Genomic DNA, 21,553 nt, shown 5'->3' with positions numbered 1-21,553 from the left:
TGGGCCACACCCGGCGGTGCTCAGGGGTTACTCCTGGCTGTCTGCTCAGAAATAGCTCCTGGCAGGCATGGGGGACCATATGGGACACCGGGATTCGAACCAACCACCTTTGGTCCTGGATCGGCTGCTTGCAAGGCAAACGCCGCATCTTGCCGCTGTGCTATCTCTCCGGGCCCATGCTGTGTATATATTCTATATATTATTAAGTATACTTAAACAAAAATATGCACATTAATTCAATTAAAAGTTTTCTATGGGGCTGGAGAGATAGCACAGCAGTAAGGCGTTTGCCTTAGACGCAGAAGGACGGTGGTTCGAATCCCGGCATCCCATATGGTCCCCCGAGCCTACCAGGAGCTATTTCTGAGCGTAGAACCAGGAGTAACCCCTGAGCGCTGCCAGGTATGACCCCCCCCAAAAAAAAAAAAAGTTTTCTAATGCTTCACAATCTCATGTTGTTTCCGTTGATTTTGTTCTCATTTTATATATTAAAATCACAAATTTAGAAAAACAATGGGTAAAATAAAGTCAATGAGAAAGTAATTGTCAAAAGATGAACAAATTATGGCATATGCACTGAAATTGCAGAATTACTATGTTTCAGAACAACATTTAAGAGATCCTCCCAGTAACAAATCATTAAATTGAAGGCCAGGAATATGGCTCAGTGGTAAAGCTCATGCCTTACATGCATAAAGATCTGGATTTGAGCCCCAGAATAACCAAAAAAATTAATAATGTGAGTTGGAGAGATAGCTTAAGTTGTAGAAAAGTGCCTATCATGGGCAGTTTAGTATCTGACAGTTCATACTTTTCCCACAATATCACTGGGCATAACTCTATTGCTACTCCCCACCCCCCCTTTTTTTTCCCCAACAAAGCAGTGGGTTTAATCCTGGGAGCACCACTGGACTAAGCACACTCTGGCCTAATGTGGCCCCTAAAAAAAAAAAATAGAAAAACTAAGTCCATTTTTACCAGTAGAATTAGAAATTCTAATTAGAATTAGAAATTCACGGTTCAGGGGGAAAAAAGGCATGAAATACAAGTGTGGGAGAAAGTAGAAGAAAGTGCCTATAACTTATGAGACAAAGAGACATGAAATAGTAGGGAGAGGAGGAAAATTTAAGAAATGACAGTAACTCAAAAGAGCAGGAAAAGAAAGGATTATTCAATTATGAATCACTTGTATTGGAATGATTCTATTCTTTTTTTTTTTTTTTTTTTTTTGAGAAAAGCCAGCATAAAGCACTTTTATTGCAATAATAAAACTTGAAACTCATACGTAGTGCGGGGAGGTGGGGTGGGCAGCAATAATTTCTCTCACCAAATCACTACACAAGACAGCAAAGGGGTGAGAGGGGGAGAGGAGGAAGAGCCAGGGACTTTGAAACGGGCAGGGAGCCGAGCATCAGAGGACAGAGTTGCCGAAGCTGCGACGAGCAGCGTCATTCCCAAGAGAACACTTGAGGGTTGGTCGTGACGACGGGGCTTTCACTGGTGGTGAGAAACAGCACCTTCAATTTAAACTTTCCATTGAAGTTCTTAAAATTTAGGAAGTGAAGTTTGGATAACTAGATTACAAAAAGTCCTGAATATCCATTAGAAAAACCACAGGAAGGGGGAAGGGAGGGACAGAGGGAAGGGCCCGACCACAGAGAAGGCTTCAGGGGTCCTGAGAGGCCCAGGGGATACCTGTAGTGTCCATCATTGTCGTGAAAACAATCTGCTTTCGAAGGCAAAGGATATTAAGGGGAGGGTGGGGCAGGCAGTGAAGGCAAAGGCTCTCCCCACTTCATTTTAGGTAGGGCTGTTCATTCAACCCAAGGATTTCTCTCAACTCGGAGAATATTTCTGCCCTCAAGAGCGCCTCAAATCTGCTATGGCTTTGCAGCGCAGCAGCAAGAATGTTTAATATATAATAAAAATTTCATCAAAAAAAATAAAATAAAAATTCTTGCACTCCTCCCACCCACATCAATTCCCATTCTGAAGTTAACCCATTGCTTGTGCTGTTAATACTCGACTAATACTTCATTGGAAACCTATTTCAAAAGACCGAAACTGAATCTTCACCCCAAAATGAAAACAGAATAAAACAACTAACTTGAGGTTTATGGCATATAGTTGGTCAACACACATACGAGGAGAAAGGGGAAGAGCAAAGCCAGGTGATAGAACATTCAGTCGGGGAAGATGTTTCTACAGAGTGGAGTGGGACGTCAGGAAAAGCTCCGTGTGGATCCGCCTGCTGGCGTTGGGAGGTGCCAGATCCCTCCACGGCACATCCAAGAATGGGGAGCGCAGGGGGAAGCCATTCCTGTCATTCCAGCTTTAGAAGTTCCACATCAAAGAAGAGAGTAGCGTTGGGTGGGATGATGCCTGGGTGTCCAGTATGACCATAGGCGTAGTCTGGGGAGATAATCAGTTTGGCTCTCTGACCCACACTCATCTGGGCAACCCCTTCTTCCCAGCCTCGGATCACTTCCTGCTTGCCTAGCATAAACTTAAAGGGCTTGTTTCTGTCCCGGGAAGAATCGAATTTCTTTCCATCTTCCAGCATCCCGGTGTAGTGCACCACGCAGGTCTGCCCGCGCTTCGGGAAGGTGCGTCCGTCCCCGGGAGAGATGGTCTCCACCTGCACTCCCATAGCGGCGGCGGCGACGGTAGCAGCGGGGCAAGGCGGCGGACGGAATGATTCTATTCTTATTAAACTTTCCTATAAACCTTATTTCAGCTTTTCATCTAACCACTCTCAACACCCTTAACTTGTCAAAAATAAGTACTGGTAGGAGTCCTTTTGAAGAAGGGCCCATAGTTCAGTGTCACTAGTGTTATCATTTTGTTTTTCCTTTAAGCAACGTTCCCAAAAGCCAAGAAGCTGTCACTTGTGATGAACTCTGATAGACAGATTTGCCTCTCACTTAAACACATGACGTAAATGCAGATAAGTGCACTTGGGAGAAATTCTTTCACAATAAACACACTTAAGCTATCTCAGGGATGTGAGTTTGCCATTTTGGATTGAGTTTTATTGCTAATTCTTGAGATGATAATCCTTAGTTGCATGGCACTTTAGAATATTTGATCTTAAGAAAAATTTTATTAATTTATTGTAGAGGGTACATAGGGCCCCTGGACCACTCCTGGGAAAAATCAATTGGACTAGGCTGGACAGTTCAGAGTTCAGGGCTTGGGCCGGATAAGAAAGTTTAGTTTAGGACCAAGAGAGCCTGGTGCCAGCATTTCTACAAACCCTGGCTCTTATTGCTTAGGCATTTCAGTGCTTCAGGTGAAAAACACTTTTTAATGCATTAAATAAGAAAGTAATTTTATAGGGGCCGGCGAGGTGGCACTAGAGGGAAGGTGTCTGCCTTGCAAGCGCTAGCCAAGGAAGGACCGCGGTTCGATCTCCTGGCGTCCCATATGGTCCCCCTAAGCCAGGGGCAATTTCTGAGCGCTTAGCCAGGAGTAACCCCTGAGCATCAAATGGGTGTGGCCCAAGCCCCCCCCCAAAAAGTAATTTTATAAGCTGATTATATATAGTATATATAAAACATGTATTATATGTAATCTGATTTTATGAGCTGATTATGTTCTTTTTCACTTCAAATGTTCTAGCAGCCCTCTCTAAATGGAGATCCATCTGTTTCCCCTTTATTTTACTCCTCCTTTATTTTTTTCATATCTTTATTAGGGCTTACTATACCCTTTGTAAAGTTTGCATCTGTTCTGTTAAATTTAATTGTGACAGAAAACTTTCTTGTCTTTCTTTTGTAATGTAGAGATTTTGAAATGAATAGTTAAGCTTTTAAAATCAAAAATAATTGGGCTAGAGATGTTGTTCATTGGTAGAATGTCTGCCTTACAAAAATGAGACACTGAGTTTGATCCCTGGCTTAGCAACAACAAAAAATGAAAAATATATTTAGAACAGTTTCATTAGTATAAAATTAAAATTAACATGTTATTGTTTCTACTTTTAACCCTTGTGACTTAAAATCCTATTTTCTAGAAATAATAAAATATAAAAGAATCTTAAAATTATTTTCCCACTAGTGTTTTTTGTTTTTTATGTATACGGTTAACAACAGAAAATGCTTGGGGATACTGACATGAAGATAGGCCCTTGCACATGCTCTACCACTTGATAGCTCCCCTGCCCTTAAAGAGCAGGTAACCTTAAAGTCAGAAAATAAAACATATTTCCACAATCATTTCACTCCTATGTACTTCTAAAAATGTAACAGTTGTTCATATGAAAAATTTGTGGAGCTTTATTGGACAAAACGTGTGACAAATTTTCCTTCACCTAATCTGGCACCTGGTTTGGTAAGTCTTATGATTATGGGTTATTTCAAAATAAATTACATTAAAACAACTAAAATGTTTATATGTGTTTTGGCTTTTTTTTTTAAAGAGGGTGCTCAGATGTTTTGTGTTTGAGGGCCCATAAATACCAGGAGTCATCCATAAAAAGCATGTACTCTAGCCCTTTGAGTTCCCTACAACCAATCTTTTTAGAGTTGTGCAATTAAGTACCTTTAGCCACCCATGATTTGTTGTTGTTGTTGTTGTTGTTTTTCTTTTTTGGGAGGGCATATCCAGTGATCCTCAGTAGCTACTCCCATCTTTATGCTTGGGAGTGGTTCCTGGCAGTGCTGAGATGACTATGTGCAGTGCTGGTGTACAGAGTTGCCTTACCTCATCACCACTGATGTAGCCAAGATCCTCTCCCTCTGGCCACCTATCCTTGTGTCAGATCTTATGTCTACCTACATGTCCTTAGTTTGGAACACTTAAAATTTTAAAAGTCAGTTTCACCAACTGAAGACATCTCTAAGTTTTATTGTAATTGAAATCTGAAAGCTTAAAAAGTAAGACTTCTACAATAAAAACATGTTAAACATTTATGAATTAAGACTACTTAAGGGCCGGGGAGATGGCATGGAGGTAGGGTGTTTGCCTTGCATGCAGGATGGTGGTTCGAATCCCAGCATCCCAGATGGTCCCCCGAGCCTGCCAGAAGCGACTTCTGAGCGTAGAGCCAGGAGCACTGCCGGATGTGACCCAAAAACAGAAACAAAAAAAAAAAATGGCTACTCAATAATTCTAAACTTATGGGTATTGCAAACTTTTAGTCTTCATAGAAATAGGAAAGAAATGGTAACATAAATTACTATCATTTGGAATATGAAAACGTTGCTTACATGGGGCTGGAAAAACCTAACACCTAGGAATATAATATAGTGTTTACATCTTTTGGATTATTTGAAAAGTATGTTTTAGCATGGTATGTTGCTTAGTAGTAAAGGCCTATTATAAACTGTAATACATTAAATTTATGTGATTTTTATAATGCAATATAATTGCTTTGCACTTTGTATTGTTTAAATTTAATCTGATGTACATTTACAGATAACTACATTTATGAATTAGAAACACTGAAAATAAAATTTTCAGTGGAAAAATGTGTGTTTATATATTTGATTTATGAGCAATAACTGACTGAGCTTAAGGCTGGCTTATTTTTGGCTCTGTGCGTAGGGATGACTCCTGGTAGTCCTTGGAAGATGGACCATATGCAGTGCCAGGGATTTGAACTGGGGTCAGCTGGAACGAAAGCACCTTACCTCTGTAGTATCTCTCCAACCTCAAATGGAAATATTTTAAACAAATGACAAAGCTATAATATATGTAGCAGGAGCTGTATAAATGTGCAGTAATTAACATGCTGATTTTTTTTTTTTTTTTTTTTTTTTGGTTTTTGGGCCACACCCGTTGACGCTCAGGGGTTACTCCTGGCTATGCGCTCAGAAGTTGCTCCTGGCTTGGGGGACCATATGGGACGCCGGGGGATCGAACCGTGGTCCGTCCAAGGCTAGCGCAGGCAAGGCAGGCACCTTACCTCTAGCGCCACCGCCCGGCCCCCAACATGCTGATTTTTTTAATCAGTTTTTTTTGGGGGGGGGCACAACCTGGTGACCCTCAGGGGTTACTCCTGGCTATGCACTCAGAAATCGCTCTTGGCTTGGGGGACTGTATGAGATGCTGAGGGATCGAACTGTGGTCCATCCTGGGTCAGCCGCGTGCAAGGCAAACGCCCTACCACTGACACATTGCTCTGGCCCCTGTTTTAATCAGTATTGAAATAAAATGGGAATCTGAAGAGATAGCAAAGGGATTAAGGCGCTTTTTTAGATGGCTGACCTGGATCCAATTGCTGGCACCACATAGGATCCCCCTAGCACTCACCAAAATAGAGACCACAGAGTCAACAGTAAGTCCTGTGCTCCAAAACAAAACAAAAAAACAATGTAGTCATAAATGTATTATTGAGCAGTAAACTCTACTTGGAAAATCCAGGATCATATCATACTCATTTTTATTTCTCTAACACATATTTTTAGAAATAGGAGGTAGCCAGTAAATACTGAATCGAAAAACAGTTTTTTTTATTAACTCTTCTGAACAGACTGGATTATGGACAGAACTTGGAAAGATTGAAAATAACTTCTTAAAGCCACTCCATACAGGACTAAATATGTCAAAAGCACATTATGAAGCAGAAATTAAAAACAGCCAAGAAAATAATGAAGGTTGGTAACATGCAGTTTTGTTTTTAGTTCTAAAAAGGAATCCAATTTCAGAACATGAATTGAAAATAAAGGACACCCTAATTCCTTTAACGTTTTGGGGCTATACCTGGTGGTGTACAAGTCACTTTATAAAGTTTATTTAGGCCACACCCACTGGTGTTTGTGGGTTACTTACTCCTGGTTCTGCACTCAGGAATTTCTCCTAGACAGTGGTCGGCAACCTGCGGCTCGCGAGCCACATGTGGCTCTTTACACTTTTAATTTGGCTCTTCTGTGTGCCGGGCAGCTGCTCCAGGAATCAGGACTCTGCTCCTAGCCTCTCTCAGTCAGTGCGCGCCCTGTGTGGCTCTCAAAATAAATTTCAATCGTGGTTTTGGCGAGATTTGGCTCAGTTGAAAAAAAAGGTAGACTTCTGAGCGCATAGCCAGGAGTAACCCCTGAGCGTCACCGGGTGTGGCCCAAAAAAAAAAAAGAAAGAAAAAAAAAGGTTGCCGACCTCTGTGACCTAGGCTTAAGAAACCATAGGAGATGCTAGGGATTGAACCAACGTTAACTATATACAAGGCAAAAGCCCTATCCACTGTACTATCATTCTGGCCCCTAAAATATAGACATTTTTAGCAGATCTGTGAGCTAATTAATTAACACAGTAGTTGGATGAATAATGAATTGAGCAAGATTGAACCAAGTTCTGTTTAAACACATTTTCTTTGGTATTGCTAATTTCTCCCCATCCTGTTAGCCTTAATATGTACACAATGCAAAAAAAATAATCTTAGATCTAGAAATACTTTTTGAAGTCAAATCAGCAATTCTATTATAATAATTTTATCATATTTCCACATTGTGCTGATGGTTTTTCTATAGGGATTTCTAGAAATTTTATTGTCTCTAATATAATCTTGGCATATGCTGAAAAGAAGCTTAAAATTTTTCTTGTATGCTATATATGACAAAATGTTACCTAAAAGTTGAATTCACATACTTTTGTATTTTATATGCCAAATTTTGGTATCAATTTGTTTTTCTTACAGCATAATTTAATTTAATAAATTACTGGCACCTTTTGTCATAGTGAATGATGAAAGTAGCTTATAAATTTAATTTTGAAGTGTTGGAGTAATAGTAAAAGCATGTAAGGCACTTAACTGACTGATCCAGGTTCAATCCCTGGCACCCCATTTGGTCCCCTGAGCACTCCCAGGATTGCTTCCTTAGTGCAGAGCAAGGAGTAAGTCTTGAGCACTGCTAGGTGTGTCCCGTACCCCTCCAAATTTTTATCTTTAAAATCTGAATTTTAATATTTATGTGTAACAAGTTCTTTTTTTCTTTTATAGAAGTCCAGAAGTCTAAAACTCTTTGCTCTGTAACTGTGGGTGGGGAAGAGATCCCTAATATGCCTCCTGAAATGCAGCTTAAGGTAGTTGTCAGCTTTTTCTCAACTATATCCAGATGGTCTTTGTTTTTCCAAAAGCAGCATCATTAATACATAATTTTCTTGGCACTGCAGGTTCTGCATTCAGCTCTACATACATTTGATTTGATTGAAAGTGTTCTGGCTCGAGTAGAAGAACTCATCGAAATAAAAACAAAGTCCATCTCTGAAGAAAATATTGGGATAAAATGAAAGTTCTACTCTCCATAAATAAAAACCTTGATACCTTTCATGACTTTTTTCCCTGTAAACCACTTCTTCCTAAAAAAAATCAGTTTCTGTACTGGCACATTATAGATTAGTAATAGTCACTGGTTTTTTAAAAGTTATCTATATGGTAAATAATGTCTATATGTAGCTTAAATACTACTGATGAAAAATCCAGACTAATAATTTCTCTCTTCTTCGCTGCCTCAGAACTAAGGGACAGAGTTCTAGCTATATCTTTTCAGTTGCAGTTACAATATGAAAGTATCTGCAAAAAGTATAGAAATATAGAAATACTAGGTGCCCTTGTGGAAAAGTTAAACGATATGTATGTCTTTTACTTTTTTTTTTTTTTTTTTTTTTTTTTTTGGTTTTTGAGCCATACTCAGCAGTGCTCAGGGGTCACTCCTGGCTCTGTGCTCAGAACTCACCCCTGGCAACTTGAGGGACCATATGGGATGCCAGGTATTGAACCACCATCCGTCTGTCCTGGGTTGGCCGCGTGCAAGGCAAATGCCCTACTGCTGTGCTAATCCATCCTAGTAAGTCAATTCAACCTAACATATCAATTTAAAAACCTGCATGAGGGGCTGGAGTGATAGCACAACGGATAGGGCTTTGCCTTGCATGCAGCTAAGGTTCAAACCCTGGCATCCCATGTGGTTCCCGAGCCTGCCAGAAGTAATTTCTGAGTGCAGAACCAGGAGTAACCCGAGCACGGCTGGGTGTGGCCCCAAAACAAAAACAAAGTGGGCCAAAGTGATAGCACAGCAGTAGAGTGTTTGCCTGGCATGCAGCCAACCTGGAAGGACCCAATTTTGATCCCTAGCATCCCATTTGATCCCTGAACCTGCCAAGAGTGATTTCTGAGCACAAAAGCCAGGAGTGACCAACCCCTAAGCATCAATGGGAAAACAAAACAAAAACTGCCTGAGTTTTAATATGCATGTACCAAGTTTAATAGAAAATCCCCATCAAATAATGCAATAAAACCACTTTTAATTGTATACATTCTATTATAGATGTTAACAAATACTTTACATTTGAACATTATACTTAAATGAAATCTATAATTTACTGTATTTTTCTAGAACATTTATTTGTAACTTATATCCTAATTTGGATTAAATGACTCACTACTCAGTTTTAACTTTTGAAGTGTTTTCCAAACAGGACTTTGCTCAATGATATATGCTTTAGTTGTTGACATTCTGTAGCAGATGGTATCTATAAATTGTTTGGAGGTAATCTAGAAGAAAATAGAAATCTGCAAAGTACTTACATAAAGTATTATTTAGCTTTTTTATTTCAAAAATATAGGTAACTGTCTAGGAGTTAGATAGTAAATGTGATTAGAGTATGAGTTATTAGGATAATAAATGAGTTTTTTAGAGTAGTAGGAAAACATCTAAATTTCAGAGGCAAGAACTAACGAGTCAAATACTATAACAACTACTTCAATGGAATTTTTTCAGAGTTCAAGAGAAATAATGACACCTCTTTCTGCCATGAAAAGTTGGTGGCATTAGCAGAGGACAAGCATTAAAAAATTAAACAACTGGGGCCGGAGAGATAGCATGGAGGTAAGGCGTTTGCTCTTCATGCAGAAGGTCATCGGTTCGAATCCCAGCGTTCCATATGGTCCCCGTGCCTGCCAGGAGGAATTTCTGAGCATGGAGCCAGGAGTAACCACTGAGCACTGCTGGGTGTGACCCAAAAACCACCCAAAAAAAAAAAATTTAAAAAATTTGTGGAGAACCTTCTGTAAAATAAAACGCTTATACTCTGACAGTTCACAGATACAATCTGATCAATATTTAGACTTTAGACCAGCATTTCTCAGCCAGGAGTCTCAGGTAAAAACAACATACATGAAGGCTACAGCACCAGATTAGGGCCAGCTGATAGGATAGGTGGGCCACAGAAAGAAGAGGTCAGAAGTGGAGCATGGTTGGAAAAATAGAAACACTGCTTTAGACTTAGAAGATTTAAGTAATCTTTTTGAGCCTTTAACACTAAAGTATATAGGACCAAATTCTCTTTTGGGTCAAGAAGAGTCATTCTAATAGTTGCTATATGAATTATGATGACTTAAGAGGCTGATTTCAGATTCAAAACAAGTTATGTAGAAACACAAACTTCTATGTCAGGAACAGAGTAGTACATTGGTCATTCTGTTATAAAGAGGGTGTTCCTTTTTAAGTGTAAGTCAAGAACCTTATAGTGGTATGGCAGGAGAAATAGTACAGTGGGTAGGGCACTTGCCTTGCATGCCACTGATCTATGTTTGATCCCTGGAACCTCATATGGTCCCCTGGGCCCATGAGGAATGATCTTGACAAATAGCCAGGAATAAGTCCTGAATACAGCAGGTGTTGTCCAAAAAACAAGAACAAAAAGAATCTTACAGAGTAGGGTGGGAAGGATAATTCAGTTTGATTCAAAACCCGCCCTCCCCCATGCCATATGGTTCCTGGAGCATAGAGCCAGGTTTGTCTCCAAAATAAAAAAAATCATAAGCATATATAAATGTGTCAATTTTCCTCAAGTAACTCACCTTAGCTATTGTGCACATAAGATTAATGGCATTTACTGTGTTGTGTACTGGAAGTATTCGTAAGTTACTACCCAGGAATCTGTAAAACAATCATAAATTAAAGAGATCAGACAACTCACTGATAGCTATTCTTTTGAGAAAAAAGAGAACCTTTTAATTTGCCATTTGTTCATTTATATCATGCCTTATTCCATGGAAGATTTGATGACAGCTTTAGAGCCAGAAGTTAACTAACTGAAAAAGTGTTCAATTTTGATTTATCCTATGGGATACTCTTATAAATGAGCATAAAATTTGAAATTTGTCACCATAACTGACACTGAGTAGCCATTGGCTTACATTTCATTATGACGTGTTCACATGATGAAGTGTATCTTTCACAAAATAAAGCTCACCTGCCTAAAGAAATTAGAACTCAAATAAACATATAATTTAAGAAAAGTAAGTCTATACAAGTATCACCAGTAGGCACTTGAAAAACTATTCAGCATCACTTATCGTTGGGGAAATCCAAATCAAGACAACCATGAGGTATCATCTCACACCAGTGAGAAATGGCACATATCAAAAGTAGCAGAAACAATCTGCTGGAGGAATGTGGTGAAAAAGGAACATTCAGTGCTGGTGGGAATGTTATCTTTTTCAACTCCTATTGAAAATGGTATGGACAGTCCTTACTGAATTCTTAAGAAAAACTCAACTATTAATAACTTTGTAAATTATGATTATTTTACTAAATAAAAAGTTAAAACACAAATTTATGAGATATAAGATACATAAATAAATTTATTCTAAATGTCAATAATTTTATTCTACTATACCTCTGCTGAATCCTGAACATCAGTTTCCATTCCTCAGTTCCATGGAGTGAAGCAGAGAGAACCAAAAAACTATTTTGGTGAGTGTTAATAAACTTCTCAATTTTGGCTACGTATATTTCTTCAGCTAATCTAAAACATTCTGCAGTATCCATCAATAAAAATGCAACTCCTAGAAAAGATGAATTATAGAGTAAAAACATTTCAAAATATTATATAATCTCAGTAAATAAAATCAACAAAAATACCTGCAAATATAGTCATCAATGTCCAGGCCCTCAGCTATTAATACAAATATTAATAAGTGTATGGTCAAATATTTCTTTGAAGTGCTATGTATAAAGGAACAACTTATTCTAAATAGCAAAGTAAAGGTTTTACACGAATAAGCATTTTTCACCAGAAGGTAATAACTAATTTTAGTTAAGATGAACATATGAAATTCCTTTTATATAATAATCACACCACTAAATATATTAATGCAACAAATAATATCAATGCATGTACATAACAAATATTGGGGTAGATGCCAGGGATCAAAGTTGGGGTTTAGTATATGAAAGGCTTGCATGCCATACCTTTGAGCTAATAAATTATATTTTCAAAGTTAATTTTCCACATTATAATGATTTATAAGTTGGGAATATATAAAGGTAGTTTTGAGGAAGCATTTAATTACTCCTTGGAGACATCTTTCCAATAGAACAAAGTAACATATATAACTAAATATATAACTAAAATGTATATTACTAATACACACTTTGCAGATAAAGTGGCTATAGCACATAGTAAGTATTCATGAAAATTGTTTTGCTTCTAGAGGGTTCTCTTCAGCTACAATGAAGAAAGTTAGAATTGGACCCCTTTCAATCTGAAAGTCTGCTTCTAAATTTTGAAAGTGACTTTTCTTCCAAAATCCCTACTAGACTATTTGCAACCCTCCTAATAAAATCCTTTACTGAGGTCTCTTTTAATTTAATTTAATTTAAATATCTGTATTTCCCAAGCCCTGGCAGAGCTGGCTTGTTTCCCATGTCCTGGCCCATGTCATATCCTATGACACACCAAAGCAAGTTTTAAGATTTCAGGAACATTATTTATGAACATATGGTTCTCTTAGTATTTGTATATACTAAATCAATAAACTCATATGAAACTATTTTTAAAAATTCTGTTTCAGGGGCCAGAGTGGTGGCACAAGCGGTAGGGCATTTGCCTTGCACATGCAAACCTAGGATGGACTGTGGTTCGATCCCCCGGCGTCTCATATGATCCCCAAGCCAAGATTGATTTCTGAGCACATAGCCAGGAGTAACCCCTGAGTGTCACTGGATGTGGTCCAAAAAGAAACACACACACACACACACACACACACACACACACACAAAATTTTGTTTCATTTCTGGATTTTTACCACTGAACACTATAATGTTGGCCTCCATTAATATAAGGAATATTTTAATATTAAATTATGATTCTCAGAGAGGTGGTTTAATTCTATTTTTGTTGTAATTCCAAAGAAAGCAATTTATATCATTCTCTACTAGATCTCATTGATTCCATTTTAGAAAACTCTAAATAGAATGGAATATATTTTCTAACTAAAAATATATACTGTTTTTTAGAGCAGTATATATGAAATTTCATACATAGTTATCTCTCCCAAAAGAGAAATAGCACAGCTGTAGGGACCATATGGTCCCCCATGCCTGCCAGGAGCGATTTCTGAGCAGAGAGATAGGAGTAACCCCTGATTGCCACCGGTTGTGGCCCAAAAACCAAAAAAAAAAAAAAGATAACCACCTTAAGTTTACTACTTTGTTACTAAACTATCCAATGTAATATAAATTAAAAACTGGATATATGTGTATTTATAAATATGAATGTTTACTACTACATCCAGCAGAGTTTAGGGCTTAATCCTGGCTCTATACAATGACTGCTTCTGGCAGTCCATGAGGAACCATATATGCAGGTCTGGGGATCAAACCATTTCAACCAGGTGGAGGGAAGTAAGTGCCTTACCTCCTGTACTATTTCCCCAGTCCAAATACCCATGTTTTTAAAGAAACTTAAAGTAATTAGATAACATACTGTACCAGAAAGAGAAAATATAATTGATCCATTTTCCACTGATTCTGAATATCGAACTTTGTGACCTCGATTTTCTAAAGCAGATGCAACTTCATAATTCTTTAAAAAAAATGCAGAAATACAGATTTATCATTTACTTACATCAGTCTTCTATTAAAGCTAAAGAAAACTTAAATTTAATGCTTTTTGATAACAGTATCTTTTAAATGGTACATTTTCAAAAGAATCACTAAATGAGTTCTCTATTATTAAACAAGAAAAATATGTATTTCTATTTAAACATACTCATCTTAGGTTTGAAATTAGTTGTAAAAATAGTTTTGTTACAGAAGGAAATTAAAGAGTATTAAAGAACAAAATGGTAATAAGATCCAGCATAAATGAAGTGCAAACATTTTTTTAAAAAACTGGAGATAGATCCTAGGGGAACTAATATGAATCTGGAAGCTGGGATGATGTATTTCTATGAGAGATGACAAAACCATGACATGTCATACACATATAATACTGCACAGGAGACTAATACTCTTATTTGTTTCATATCGCAGTTACTTTTAGAATACTTTTAAATTGTCTTATGCTTGGCTGAGATAGAAAATATGTATGAAGACAACAAAAAGACATTTGATTTAAATTCTGTATTTGCATATCACATGAGCTTATCATGTAACTCAATACTTTTTTTTGTTGTCTTTTGGGCCACACCCAGAGGTGCTCAGAAATAACTCCTGGCAGGCCTGGATACCTTATGAGATGCGAGAGTTCTATCCCAGGTCGACCACATGCAAAGCAAATGTGCTACCCACCGTCCTACTGTTCTGGCTCCTTGATATTAACTTTTAAGCAGTTAAGAATGTTTCCTAGGGAGGGTTTGGGTGGGGGCTTTGACCTTCCGGCCTTCCAGCTCTTGAAGGATCTCCTTCCTTCCTGGGAGCCAGAAGATTCTGCCAGCATGGGGTTTGGCAGCCCTCCGTCATGCCAAAGGCCTCTTTAACCAGGCCTAGGAAGGGGTGCGGGACATGGGTCACCCTAGAACCCCTCTACCTCCTTCCTCCGGAACTCCAGAGCTTCCCCTGGGCCACATGCCTGGGCAAGCCAGCGAGGTGAGAACAGCAGCACAATAGGTTCTTGCTTCAGGAAGTCCCAGGGAAGTTTCCTTACTAAAGCTGTCCATTGTGAAACCACGTAGGGGCATATTGACAAATATTTGGGTATCATTGTGTTTAATCTGTTTGCCATAATCTGAAAGCCACCCAGGAGCTCGTTTTATTCCTTTACTCCCTCACTCAGACCTCCTATTACCCCACATTTAACCATTTTTCTGTACTAATGATTTTTGTTTTGGCCAAGGTGGATTACATATCTTTCACAGTAATTTTTTGGGTGGAGTCAAGCTTCAGCAGACAACACGTGGACGGCATGGCTCCACGCTGTAGGCTTTTTGTCTAAGCTAAGGGGAAGATGCAGCCTCTGCTGCCCCCCACAGCCTTCTCTCTCCTTCCTCCTGGTCCCCAGGGTTATTCCTGTACACCTGCTCAGGGTCCCAGCAAGTGGGTTCTGGAAGGGAGCAATTTAAAGGAGACCCCAGGCTCCCTTGTTCCTGCAAGGGGCTGGGAGGGGACTGGTAAACTTCTGGCTTCCAGCAATTAGGAAGCAAATGCCTCTCTGGGAGTTGGAAGTATCAGCAGGCAACACGGGGAGGACATGGCTCCATGTGCCCTTCACTTGTCCAAAAGTGGTGTCTCGGAAACAGCACCCTACCTCTTGACTATTTCTAAAACACAAAAGGGACACGTGTATCTCCTTTGTATATCTCAGATGTATTCCCTTAACATCTATAACTCTTTTCGAACATCCTCATGTAGTGACAATTTTGCCCACTGGTTTTGTTATTTGATTGTTTGATTTCCTCCCTTTGAGATCTGTTTTATAAACAATACTGGTAGAAAAGTAAGTATCTTGGAGGGGGGGAAAAAAAAAAAAAGAAAAGTAAGTATCTTTGTACAGATTTCATATTTGAACCAAGTTACGGGAAATGTTGGACTTTATTCATTGGCCCCCAGATGCACTAACAATATCTGTGGCATTGCTTCTCTTTTGCATAGGCACATTAAAATGGGAAAATAATACATATGCAAACAAGATCTTATCTAATAGAGATGGGAACACAAATTTGGTAATGCAATTAGGCCTTATACCCTGAACATTGGCATAATGATTTGGCTTAGGCCTCAGAAGAATGGGCATCACCCAAACACACCTGAACAATGGATACCATCTATGGAAACAACCACAATTGTCTATAAGATTACCAGGATCCAAGCCCCTACCAGGGAAGACCTACCACTGCTTTGGCATTGACTTACTCCAAAGAGTGCTCTCAAAACCCAGACGACTCAGCAATAGCCTGCTTGCAGGGCAGATCGCTCCGCATTTAATGGTATGCTGAAACTAGAGGATGCTCCACATCAGCCTGACATCGATGAAAGAAATGCACAAAATCCAGAATCTTTAAATATAAGAACCTGATACCAACAATAGCTAAAGTGTGAAAAAGTTTCCCGGGACCACGAAGAATGACTCAGGTTGAACAGACTGGTATGCCTTGGAACCCAGAGTTGGTCTTATGCCAATAAACTTCTGGGGTGAGGTTTTTTTGTAATCAGACCAATGATTTTTTTCCGTTTTCCCCATATTTTCTGGACCTACGCAAACAACGGCGATTGCCACTATCACACCTTTACTGTATTTTTTTACTCTTATCCTTAAAGGAAAGAAAATACAATTTACTGAACTTAAAAACAAACAACTGTAGTAGAATGCCTATCTCTAATACAGGCAGGGGTTGGGAAGGGTGGAGGGGGGAATGTTACACTGGTGAAGGGGAGTGTTCTGTTTGTGACTGTAACCCAATTATGATCATGTTACTTAAATAAAAAATATATTTAAAAAAGAAAAAGAATGTTTCCTGGGGCTGGAGAGATAGCATGGAGGTAGGGCATTTGCCTTGCATGCAGAAGGTCAGTGGTTCGAATCCTGACATCCCATATGGTCCCTGAGCTTGCCAGGAGCGATTTCTGAGCATAGAGCCAGGAGTAACCCCTGAGCGCCGGCCGGGTGTGACCCAAAAACAAAAACGAAAACAAAAAAACAAATAAAAAGAATGTTTCCTGGGGGCCGGGCGGTGGCGCTAAAGGTAAGGTGCCTGCCTTGCCTGCGCTAGCCTTGGACGGACCGCGGTTCGATCCCCCGGTGTCCCATATGGTCCCCCAAGCCAGGAGCAACTTCTGAGCGCATAGCCAGGAGTAACCCCTGAGCAGTACCGGGTGTGGCCCAAAAAAAAAAAAAAAAAAAACCAAAAAAAAAAAAAAAAAAAAAAGAATGTTTCCTAGAATCAGACCAATAAATAGTATGGTGGTCAAGGTATTTGCACGCAGCTGACCCAGATTCCATCCTAGGATCCCATATGGTCTTCCGAGCCTCACCAGGAGTGATCCCTGAGTACATAACCAGGAATAAGCTCTGAAAACCATCAGTATGGCCCTAGAAGCAAAAAATACACCTGATTGGATAAAATTATTAATTTCCATATAAATACAAATGTATTAACTGCTTAATTTATTTAATACTCTTTCTCAAAACACTCAATTTAAGCAAACAAGCCAGAATCAATGTATCAAATATAGGGCCCTTTCCTTTTTTTTTTTTTTTTAGTTTTTATGGGATGTTGGGAATTGAACCCAAGTCCATCCTGGCCAGCAGCGTGCAAGGCAAACGCCCTACCTTTGTACTATCGCTCTGGTCCCACCTTTTCTTCTTTTAAGTATTTTTGTTATTCAAACAGATCCTGACATACAGTTTAACTTCGTTTTTTTCCTGTAGTTTTATTTTTTATTTTTTTTTTAGTATTTCTAGCAATGGCAGACTAAATAATTTAGGCCAATGCACCAGTAAAGACAACTAGGTAAACTAGATCATTCTAAAAATGTGTTGACTGTATCAGAGATGGCCAATTAAAAAAATTACAAAGTCAATTTCTAGAAAATTTCAAAGACCCAAGTCCAGCATTTAGGCCATTTCTTCCCTGAGGGCATCTGCCTTTTCAGGAAACAGCAGAAGGGAGACTGAATAGAGATTTTGACCAAAAGTAGAACATCTCTCACAGGGTCTGCAGTCTAGCATTAAACTAATCAATCCATTAAATTATATTCAGTTTAGGGGCCGGAGAGATAGCATGGAGGTAAGGTGTTTGCCTTTCATGCAGAAGGTCATTGGTTCGAATCCCGGCGTCCCATATGGTCCCCTGTGCCTGCCAGGAGCAATTTCTGAGCATGGAGCCAGGAGTAACCCCTGAGCACTGCCGGGTGTGACCCAAAAACCACAAAAAAAAAAAATTATATTCAGTTTATATTAAATTACTAGTGTTCCCAATAAGTGCTTGCAGATGAACTCCCTAGAGAAACCTTTCTCAAACATGTCTCTCCATTTGAAGGATAGAATAGAGGAATTAATGTATTTTCAATTTCTTTTTTTTTTTTTTTTTTTTTTTTTGGTTTTTGGGCCATACCCGGTGACGCTCAGGGGTTACTCCTGGCTATGCGCTCAGAAGTCGCTCCTGGCTTGGGGGACCATATGGGACGCCGGGGGATCGAACCGTGGTCCGTCCTAGGGTAGCGCAGGTAAGGCAGGCACCTTACCTTTAGCGCCACCGCCCGGCCCCATGTATTTTCAATTTCATCTCATATTCTAGATAGAGGAAATAAGTAGACTTACTTTGTACAATAGATGTATTACTTGGGACTAGAAAGATAGTACAGTGAGAAGGGCAGTTGCCTTGCACACAGCCACCCATGTTCAGGCCATGCATCCCATATGGTTCTGCAAGTCCACTCCGGGTGATTCCCAGTAGCTGCAGAGCACTGCCAAGTGTGACTCAAACCACTGTCTCTCCCCCTCCCACACATTCCCACCACCAGATTCTCAGCGAATTCTAAGAATGTGTACAGAATAGTGATGGAGAATCTTGGGTGGTAGGGATGATATATCATCAAAACCATGTTAATAATATATCATTTGTCATACAATAGTAAGGGGTGATAGTGTTGACATAATAACTTTTTTCATTACAACTCTGAAAATAATACTATAGTAGCATGTTACCTATTACATTTTTATTATAGGAACTATAATAAATTGTAAAGCCCTTGACTGCTCAAATCCAGACATACTACCACTAAGTCATATCCCTGACCCACAACTCTTTACTGTTTTATAGTGGCCACTGGGGCCACACCAGTGGAGGTTTGGATGGAAAGGCATCTGATTCCATAAATCTAAGTCACATTTGCTTTACCACCTGAGCCTTATCTACTAACCCAGAGATAATTTCTAACTTTTCAATCAACAATATTTTTCTAATTCTCTGGTACTTTTCTTTCTGATACCAGCTTATGTTTAAGGTAGGCAAGTAACGTTTTCTCCAGAGTAACTAGGAGAGGACCCAGTTACCTAGGCACTCCGTGGTTCCCCAAGCATCCAGAAGGAAGATTCTTTTTTTTTTTTTTTTTTTTTTTTTGTGGTTTTTGGGTCACACCCGGCAGTGCTCAGGGGTTATTTCTGGCTCCAGGCTCAGAAATTGCTCCTGGCAGGCACAGGGGACCATATGGGGCGCCAGGATTTGAACCGATGACCTCCTGCATGAAAGGCAAACGCCTTACCTCCATGCTATCTCTCCGGCCCCCAGAAGGAAGATTCTTGAGCAGAGATCGAGGAGAAGACCTGAGAATTGCCAAGTGTGTGGGTTGACTAACAACAACAACAACAACAAAAATTGTGTGTTGATTAACAGATGCAGGCATTCAGCTTTATATTGCCTCCTCCTCCAAACTGCAGGTAAATAGCTACTCCCTAAAGACAGACACATCAGCTTGTTGTTTTTATCTTGTAAAAAAAAGTTATGATATATACTGGGGCTGGAGTGATAACACAGTGGGTGGGCATTTGCTTTGCACGTGGCTGACACAGGTTCGATCCTGACATCCCATAAGGTCCCTGAGCCTGCCAGGAATAATTTCTGAGCGCAGAGCCAGGAGTAACCGAGTACTGCTGGGTGTAGCCCAAACCTCCCCCTCATTTGGTATATTTATATTTGCATTATTACTTAACATTATTATTTAACATCTATATTAGAAAAAATAAGAAAAAACTTATGTTTCCAAGATATTTTGGGAAAAAGGACTTGAAAAGTTTCAAAGGTTATAACAATTATCTTTAAGTTATATTCAATTTAAGATAAAGATTAAAATATATAATGTTCTATTATTTTGGATGGATTTGTTTTTTGTTTTTTTTTTTTTGTTTTTGTTTTTTGGAAGGGGCAATACGTAATGGTAGGGCTGATTCCTGTACTACACTTAGAGATTACTCCTGGAGGAACTCAGGGGACCTCATGGGGTGCTGAGATCAAATCAGAGTTGGGGGCAGAGAGATAAAAACAGATGCAGGACATTTGCCTTGCACGTGGCCAACCATGGACAGACCCAGTTCAATCCCTGGCATCCCTTATGGTCCCCGAGGCCTGCCAGAAGCAATTTTTAGTGCAGAGACAGAAGTAACCCCTAACACCGCTGGGTGTGACCCCCAAAAAATATTTTAAAAAATCAGGGTCAGCTGCATGCAAGTCCCTTACGCACTGTACTTTATCACTCTAGGTGGATGTTCTAGTCATTTTTTTTTTAGATCAATGAATGGCCCAATGCCTCTTTACCTTAAGTGATGAGCTAATGATAATTGTGGTTGTCCATTTTATTTTTTCTTTTCCACTACTTTCAGCCATGTTTGTCCTTGGGTTAATCGTGTCACGATCTAAGAAAAATAAGAGCAAAGGGATATGAGCAATGGTCAGTAATTATAGAAATAAAACTATTGAAAGAAAATCTGAAAGTCAAAATCTGATATAGGAAATGGATTATTAAGTTATACATTACTATCTTTCCTACTAACAATGATTAAAAATAATATTTTCAGTCTGGTGAGATAGTACAGCAGATAGGCACTTGCCTTGCAAACAGCCAACCTAGGTTTGATCCTCAACATTCCATATGGTCCCCTGGGCACTGCCAGGAGTAATTCCTGAGCACAGAACCAGGAATAAGTACAAGTACTGAACATATCTAGGGGAGGCCCCAAACCAAAACAAAAAAATACATTTAAAATAATGTTTTCAACTTCAGAGCATTGATTTTGTTTGTTTTTTGTTTGTTTTTCAGGCCACACCCGTTTGATGCTCAGGGGTTACTCCTGGCAATGCACTCAAAAATTGCCCCTGGCTTGGGGGGACCATATGGGACACCAGGGGATCGAACCGTGGTCCTTTCCTTGGCTAGCGCTTGCAAGGCAGACACCTTACCTCTAGTGCCACCTCGCCGGCCCCAGAGCATTGATTTTTTTTTAATAATTTCTTTTTCTTTATTTAAACACCTTGATTACATACATGATTGTGTTTGAGTTTCAGTCATGTAAAGAACACCACCCATCACCAGTGCAACATTCCCATCACCAATGTCCTAAATCTCCCTCCTCCCCACCCGACCCCCACCCGTACTCTAGACAGGCTTTCCATTTCCCTCATACATTCTCATTATTAGGACAGTTCAAAATGTAGTTATTTCTCTAACTAAACTCATCACTCTTTGTGGTGAGCTTCCTGAGGTGAGCTGGAACTTCCAGCTCTTTTCTCTTTTATGTCTGAAAATTATTATTGCAAGAATGACTTTCATTTTTCTTAAAACCCATAGATGAGTGAGACCATTCTGCGTTTTTCTCTCTCTGACTTATTTCACTC

The 21,553-nt window shown here is 39.3% G+C and overlaps 3 protein-coding genes across 3 annotated transcripts in view; 1 reads left to right on the top strand and 2 right to left on the bottom strand.

The window, feature by feature from the left end:
- GLMN (glomulin, FKBP associated protein) overlaps positions 1-8,264 on the top strand; it is a 53,246-nt gene extending 44,982 nt beyond the window's left edge. Inside the window, exons 16-18 of the mRNA XM_049772218.1 lie at positions 6,476-6,599; positions 7,940-8,019; positions 8,110-8,264. Coding sequence (XP_049628175.1) covers positions 6,476-6,599; positions 7,940-8,019; positions 8,110-8,226 — 321 coding nt within the window. The 3' untranslated portion in view covers positions 8,227-8,264. The remainder of the gene's footprint in view (positions 1-6,475; positions 6,600-7,939; positions 8,020-8,109) is intronic.
- LOC126006778 (peptidyl-prolyl cis-trans isomerase FKBP1A) lies at positions 1,238-2,699 on the bottom strand. The gene has a single exon (XM_049772299.1). The coding sequence runs from the start codon at positions 2,648-2,650 to the stop codon at positions 2,324-2,326; it is 327 nt and encodes a 108-aa protein (XP_049628256.1). The 5' UTR covers positions 2,651-2,699; the 3' UTR covers positions 1,238-2,323.
- Positions 8,265-9,355: 1,091 nt separating the features above from the next.
- C4H1orf146 (chromosome 4 C1orf146 homolog) lies at positions 9,356-20,545 on the bottom strand. Its single transcript, XM_049772294.1, has 5 exons — positions 20,477-20,545; positions 13,716-13,809; positions 11,620-11,788; positions 10,799-10,877; positions 9,356-9,490 (listed from the first exon to the last, which is right to left on the bottom strand). Exons 1-5 carry the CDS (start codon positions 20,543-20,545, stop codon positions 9,356-9,358), a joined length of 546 nt encoding a protein of 181 aa, XP_049628251.1.
- Positions 20,546-21,553: the final 1,008 nt, after the last annotated feature.

Source organism: Suncus etruscus, chromosome 4, assembly GCF_024139225.1.
Source record: "Suncus etruscus isolate mSunEtr1 chromosome 4, mSunEtr1.pri.cur, whole genome shotgun sequence".
Lineage (NCBI taxonomy): Eukaryota > Metazoa > Chordata > Mammalia > Eulipotyphla > Soricidae > Suncus > Suncus etruscus.
Note: the sequence above shows the minus strand (reverse complement) of the source record. Positions and strands in the feature narration are given on the sequence as shown.